This window comes from Limulus polyphemus, unplaced genomic scaffold (genome assembly GCF_000517525.1).
Source record: "Limulus polyphemus unplaced genomic scaffold, Limulus_polyphemus-2.1.2 Scaffold2914, whole genome shotgun sequence".
In the NCBI taxonomy this organism is placed as follows: Eukaryota; Metazoa; Arthropoda; class Merostomata; order Xiphosura; family Limulidae; genus Limulus; species Limulus polyphemus.
Genome location: NW_013668524.1, coordinates 101888 through 108773, shown reverse-complemented (window position 1 = coordinate 108773; position 6886 = coordinate 101888). Strand labels below are relative to the sequence as shown.

General features: G+C 30.2%; 1 protein-coding gene across 1 annotated transcript in view; it reads left to right on the top strand.

Annotated features, from left to right (window-relative positions):
• LOC106468204 (DNA ligase 1-like) overlaps positions 1-6886 on the top strand; it is a 30335-nt gene that overhangs the window by 3089 nt on the left and 20360 nt on the right. Inside the window, exon 2 of the mRNA XM_022396541.1 lies at positions 5351-5667. Within this exon, the coding sequence (XP_022252249.1) occupies positions 5380-5667 (288 nt within the window). The 5' untranslated portion in view covers positions 5351-5379. The remainder of the gene's footprint in view (positions 1-5350; positions 5668-6886) is intronic.

The window sequence follows — 6886 nt, the reverse complement described above, 5'->3', positions numbered from 1 at the left end:
TCCTTAGTTTAGACAGTTAGGGTATATTGTGGATCTCGAAATGTTTTGGTCTTAGCCGAAACAACAAAATGGCTCTAGACCTGATTTAGACCATCTTTACCACTAAATACCAAAACTCTAAAACCCATCCTTTATCATTTAAATATTTATCAAGGTTTCCCTTAATTTAACTGTATTTATCACATCTGAAGATGACTATTACCCTGCCAAAATTTATATTTGTCCTTCAGTCGTACTATTTTCACCATTAAGTATGAAGAAAAATGTTGCATCAACACTATCAGTTCCCTGAATTAGATTCTTCATTTTTATTTTAAGAGAAAATAAGATAAGTTTGGGGTTTCCTATTTTCTCATTTGATCAACTCGCTTGTTCTTCTGTAATTCTTTCTTTAATTTCATCCTTTATACCAACTATAAGTCAACCTGATTTTTTACTTACACTTTTTACTTTTCTTATATCTATAAGGAACATGCCTTTCTTGAATATTTAAGAATTAATTTTTCAATTTTTTCTACATTTGACCAGTATTTTCAATGAATTCATTTGTCAAGTTCACAGTAGATAATTCTTGTCACACCTCTTCAGAGATTCTTTTTTTCAAAATTTCATTATTCCTAATCTCCATATGCAGCAAAATATCAAATCTAATTGAGTAATGATCACTTACACCCAAATGTTCCTCAGTCTCTATCAATCATTTCTTATTAGAAGTTGACAATAAGTGTAGGTTCCCTAACCAGTTGTTGAAGAAAACCATCCTGAATAGTTTCTAAAAACTTGTCTTCCTTATGATTTGACTCGGATATTTCTCAATTTATGTGCATGAAATTAAAATCTCTTATAACCTCATTAACAAGTGAATCCTTTGTCACTGTAGAGTTTCTCATTAATTTTATCAGTTTCATTTGGTGTAACAAATTCCATCTAAAAGCCTTCTCCCCTTATAACCACTGACAAAAACCCAAGTAGATTCAACTTCATATTTTAAATTTGAACAGCCTGTAACCCACATTTTACATATAAAGCCACTCATCCTCCTCTTTTTAATATTCTATCACTATTAAACAACCTATAACCCTGTGAGGTAGTGAATTCTATTTTTGTTTTGCTATGGTTTTGTTTACTGTTCATTTATTATTCTTTCATTAGTTTAGTTTAGCTGTGAATTTTGAGTTACGTTAAAGCACTAACTCATCTTCTAGCTGATCATGTTATTTTTGTATTATGTATATATTGTGAGATACCAGTTCCCCTAGCAGTGATGTACAAACAATATTAATGTTGTGAAGAATTATGTAAATTTATTGTAACATGAAATGTAATCTTTTGATCTGACTACTGAATAAAAACCATGCCATGAGCTTCAACAAGTTAGTTTATGAGATATAGTTGAAAAGTATTACTGATAATTATTACTTGATGTTGGCAGTGATTTTGTCTAAATACGGAATATTGTTGTTTTGGATTTAGGTTTTTTTCTTTGTCTTGGTCTTTTTCCTGATTCCCTTATTTATGGAACTTTGTATTTCAATTGTTTGAGATTTTTCATTTCGATTTTCTATGGTTGTCAAAATAAAATAAATTTGTTTTTGTGTTTTAAACTGTTATGACCCTGTATTTCACGGATTTTCCTTTCATTAAAAATAGTCTACATTTAAGTTTTAGTTATTCCCATTATATCAAAATCTTCTCTTCTGCCCAGTGTTCTGAAGTTGTACATTTTATTTCTTATATTTCTAGTAGTTCAATAATAACAGCTTATCCCTTGCAGTTTAAATAATAGCCCTTACCCTATATAAATATAAACCACCCATTCCAAAAAGCCCCCCTCCCCCCAAAACTGATCCCACAAATCCAGCCATGCAATCTGCTTTTCTAGGCTAGGATATTTTGGGGACAACTTTCTGCTTTTAAGATAGACAATGAGGGCTACAAATATAGTACTGTGATGTATGTTATTAGCATTATTTTGTGAACTTGTGTTCTTTATTAATTTTCCTTTCTTTCAGATCTAAGATTAATAAATTTCTTTAAAAAATGGTATGTTTTACTTAGAGTTATCATGCCATGTGATGACATTTTGGGTATGGCAGATGCAGTGTTATTAACCTTTTTATAACATATTCATTGCTTTAACTCCTGTATTCGTAGGAATATACACAACAGCACTCTTGATCAAAGTTTTCCCTAATCTTGGACAGAAAAGGCCCAAATAGCAGAATGGTAATGGGGTTTTATAGGCAGTCTCCCACTCAAAAATGGTTTTCAGCAATTTTGAGGGTTTAAAAAAGCTTCTGTTGGAATCTTTTATTCTATTTTTAAATATCTGTTGTTAGAGCAAAAATTAATGAAACTTAAAAGTAATAAATATAATCATAATATAGTCTAAAATTTAGTTAAAGATTGTAAGCTTCTTGGTATAATTTCTACAAAAGCTGCAGTTTGCCTGACCATAGAACATTCTTGAAATATTAAACATCTGCACTGTAAAATGCTCAAAAATTACAGACTGCCTCCCTTAAAATTTTTCAATTGTATTTATACTTCACTGTCAAAAATTCTGAACATTTATCTGCTTAAGCTTCACAATCACAAACTTAAAAAAAAAATTACAACTTCCACAAATTAAGTTTTATTCACTTTCAAAACTTTAAGTGTTACAAGTTTTTAGTTCACATAGATGGTGAAAAATGTGTAATGAAAGTATAATTGTAGTTTATCTTGTATATGCAGTTTTGATTCTGTTTTACATCACCATATAGTAACCTAAGTTAATTTAAGTTTGAGAATAATGTTATGACCTTTTGTCAAACTCATTGTTCCATATTAAACAGCAGACCAACTGTTTAATGAATGTATATATGTGTTAAAGATTTTTTTTTTCCATCAGAGGAGAAATTGAAAAGAAAATATGTAATGTAGAGGCCTAATACATTCCTTGATTAGCCTTATCCACTGTTGTGTACTGCAGTTTTATCTATTCTAGGCTCATCGGCACAGCTTGGGTCAGCAAACCAAATAAATACTTTTAGGCCTCTCATAATGGTGAAGTTTATATAATATCTATGGGATTTTGAGTCCATTTTACAATCATTAAACAGTTGGTTCACTGTAGTTTATCTTGTTCTCTTTAAAACTTCGATCAAATAATATGAAACTTTGATATTGTTGTAATGGACTACTTTTTCATGAGGGATATTTTCAATTATTCAGTAAAAATAAATGCAACTGTATGACCACTTATCTGTAGTTTAATGTATTTCTTCGAGAAAAGTGTTTCTCAGCCGGATTTGCCAGATGACTCGGGTGTCTAGGCTTTGGTTGTTGTGACCCATATTATCTCTACAAGGGTGAAAGAACAGTTCATTATAGTCCACAACAAAGTTGATATGTGCACCTCAAGGACTAAAAATGTTGACACAATGCAAATAGCTTGTGACCTCCCTCCCTCCCTGAAAATCTGCTTGCGACTCCCTTGATCATCATTTGAGAAATTCTTTTCTAGCATGTTCTGTACATGCTCATTCCATCACATTGATTCTAGAACTCTATAGCCGACAATATTGTCATCAAAGTTTTGCTGAAATTATGGCTTTTCTCTAGATTAAAAAGGCAAAATTTAAAAAAATGCGAGTTTCAACAAAAATATTTGGAATATTTCAGTGTCTTTTAAAATTTTAAATGCTTACTTTTTATATTTTGTTTATAGCACTACTTCAGAAATTAATATTGTCGAGTACTAAAGTTTACATTCAGAATTAACAGTACTAGTCATTTAAAATTCACCGACTCCTTTAGAATGTATGCTGAATTTCAATTAAAATTAGATCTTGCAAAATTGTCAAGCATCCACATGTGGAGCAAAAGTTTTTTAATATTTTAAAGAAATACATCAACCATAGATCTCAATCCTTAGGGCAAAAAGCTCAAGTGGTGTAGATTTATTGTCAGATTTCTTTACAAAAACCTTTTCATTGGTTATGTACTGGGCCAAAATAATCCAATTTTGTCTTTTTTAGAGGCCATAATGTTTTTGTTTTTTTTCTAATTAAAAGAGATGCTTTTGGCAATAATCAATGTTGCATTCAAATGTCTACTTGATGAAGATCAGTCTGTATAATGTTTTGTTATAAAAAAAATTGTATTTGGCATAATCAACAAGAAGCTGTATTCACTTCTGAGGTATAGACAAAAAATTTATAACCGGAATAGATTCACTGTTGCAAGTAAATTCACACAAACACACACTGGAAAATTTATAAAAGAAATCTGAACCGGTCCAACATATGGTTAAACTGGGCATTTAGGCTGGCAGCTGGTTCTTAAAGAAATCTCTGCCCTTTAACAACATAATTTTTGAAAATATTTGTTTTAAATATCTTCTATATATATATACAAGAAAACTTGTATTGAAAACAAAACTTATTAAATGCATTTGTATAGGAAAACAAGATATAAAACATTGTCTAAGTGTGCAACAGTATGAGAATGGTTTCAGTACCAATACTAGTGTGAATCTTTGCTTTATTGGCTTGTCACTTTGACATGTATGTTCATTAGCCAATCAGATACATGTTGAGTTGTTCTTTTGGCAAGTTAAAATATGTTTAGTAAATGTTATTTGATTTTGGTTATAACTTAGAGGAGTTTTTAGTTCAGGCTAGAGTATGGTATTTAAGAGAGAGAGAGATGCAATGTTTTAACACTTCTTATTAAACTAAAGTTTGGAAACATTAAGTATTCTTAGAGGATTACAAATTATGAAATGTTAGTGCTTTGTTTAGTGATGTATGGTCATTAAGTATTTATTTTAATGATTTGTTTCATGGTCTGTTTTTTTATAGCTAGAAAATTCTATATAATTATTACTGGATTGGATTTTCTTATAAAATACAGCAGTAGTTAGTTTTGATGAAGCTTGTATTCTGTTACAATCAATAAATTAAGCTCTTGAAAATGACACATTGGCCCTAGAAATGTTTTTTCCATTAGACTTTGTGAAACATGTTAGAAGAGTCCACATGTGAGGAAAAATAAACCATTTCTAATTAGGGGATTCCAAATTATGAAATAAATGTTAGTTTTGTCTTGGTATTTTCAAAATTTTTTGATAGTTTATTTGTAATAATGCACATTTCATGAACTCTAACATTGTGTACAAATTACTTAGTATTATATTGAATTTGATATTTGGATGCAAATACAGTGTGTAACTAGTGTAAAGTTTATTTTATTGAAACAAGTTGGTATATGGTCCTTAGAATGTTTACCTGGTGTGAAATATAGTTAAATTTTAACTGAGCAAGATGTTAAATAATAAGTATGACTTTTTTTTTCTTTTCTACAGATTCTTAATCTTTGTTTCTTGGAACAAAAATGTCTCGCAGAGGTTATAATGGAAGCCCTTGGCAACAGGGAGGACCAAATTTTGGAGTAAACCAAATGGGTCTGGGCTTTGGCAACATGTTAGGCATGATGAATATGGAGAGATTAATGAGAGGAACTGGTGGTGGATTTGGTGTTGGTATGGGATTTGGCATGAGTAATGGAGGAATGGGTATGAACCAGATGATGGGATTACTTGAACCTGTCAGCAGGAATGAAAGAATGGGTATGATTGATCAAGGAAATCAAAGAAACAGGTTAAGAGGGAGAGGAAGACTTGTAAGTTCATACTGCTTTTCATGTCTGTTCTTCTTGAAGATTTTATTATAAAAGGCTTTTTCTGTTTGGCTTAATGTTTATAGTTATACTGTAAATTATTTTTAAAGAAATTAACTGAAAAAGAATATTACTTAAGTATTTATTTTGAAGGACATTTATTAAAAATAATTTTTTACTGGCAAAATGAGAGTACCTAAAGTAATGTTCCCATGTTTAATAGTTGGAAGTGTCCAAGATATATATTAAATGAAGCTATTCACTGAAACAATTTTGAGGTAGCAGGAATAAAAAATAAAGGTTGGTGTTTGTGTTTTTACACTTTTCTATTTTAATGAAATAAAACAACTATTAATCCTACCGATACAGGTCAAAGGCCATATCATTGCGTTTGTTAACTCGCTTTCAAAATTTTAGAACTACAATTTTATTAATGTATATCAATAAGTTTGCTGTCAAACTGTAGATTATAACTCAAATTTGAGTATTATACATTAGTTATTTTCTTCATTTAAAGGTAAATATTAAAAAAACAAATCCTAAATATCAATTTTTGTGTGTATGTCGAATGTAGCATTGGTCAAATTGGATGTTTGTGATGTCCAAATACAAAGTCTGTAGTTTCTTATGGATTAGATACTCATACTACTGACATTGAGTAGCTAGAATGTAAAATAAGAACCTCCTATCTTTTTTATTTTTCTGAGATATTGATATATTTATTGAATAAACCGAGGTGGCTCCACCCACCTCTTCAATTTTTGAAAATACCTGTTTATGTACACCTACTTGCCTACTTTGCTCATTGACATGTGCATAACTAATCAAAAGCTCAGAATGTCCCTCCTAGTGATTTTCTCAGCCTCTGAAATATCTGAGCAGCAAACTTTCTTTTAATGCTAGATTCCAAACAGTAAGGTAAGACATTAGTGAGCTCAAAATTTAATATTTTTTTAGACCCAAGTACAGCTTAGTTACTAAGCTTGATAAATTGTAGTGGAATTCTGTGGTATTTATATTGTAATTTATGATTTTTGGTTATTTCAAAATGTATATATAAAACATAAAAAAATTATTTCATTTCAAATCCACCACATACGATATTTGACAAGTCTTAGCAACCTACGGCAAGCAGCAAATGAGTACAATGTTCATAACTAGAAGAGATAATTGTTTGCTATACTTCTTTATTTACTGTTCTGTGTTTTAAGAAGAATAAGTT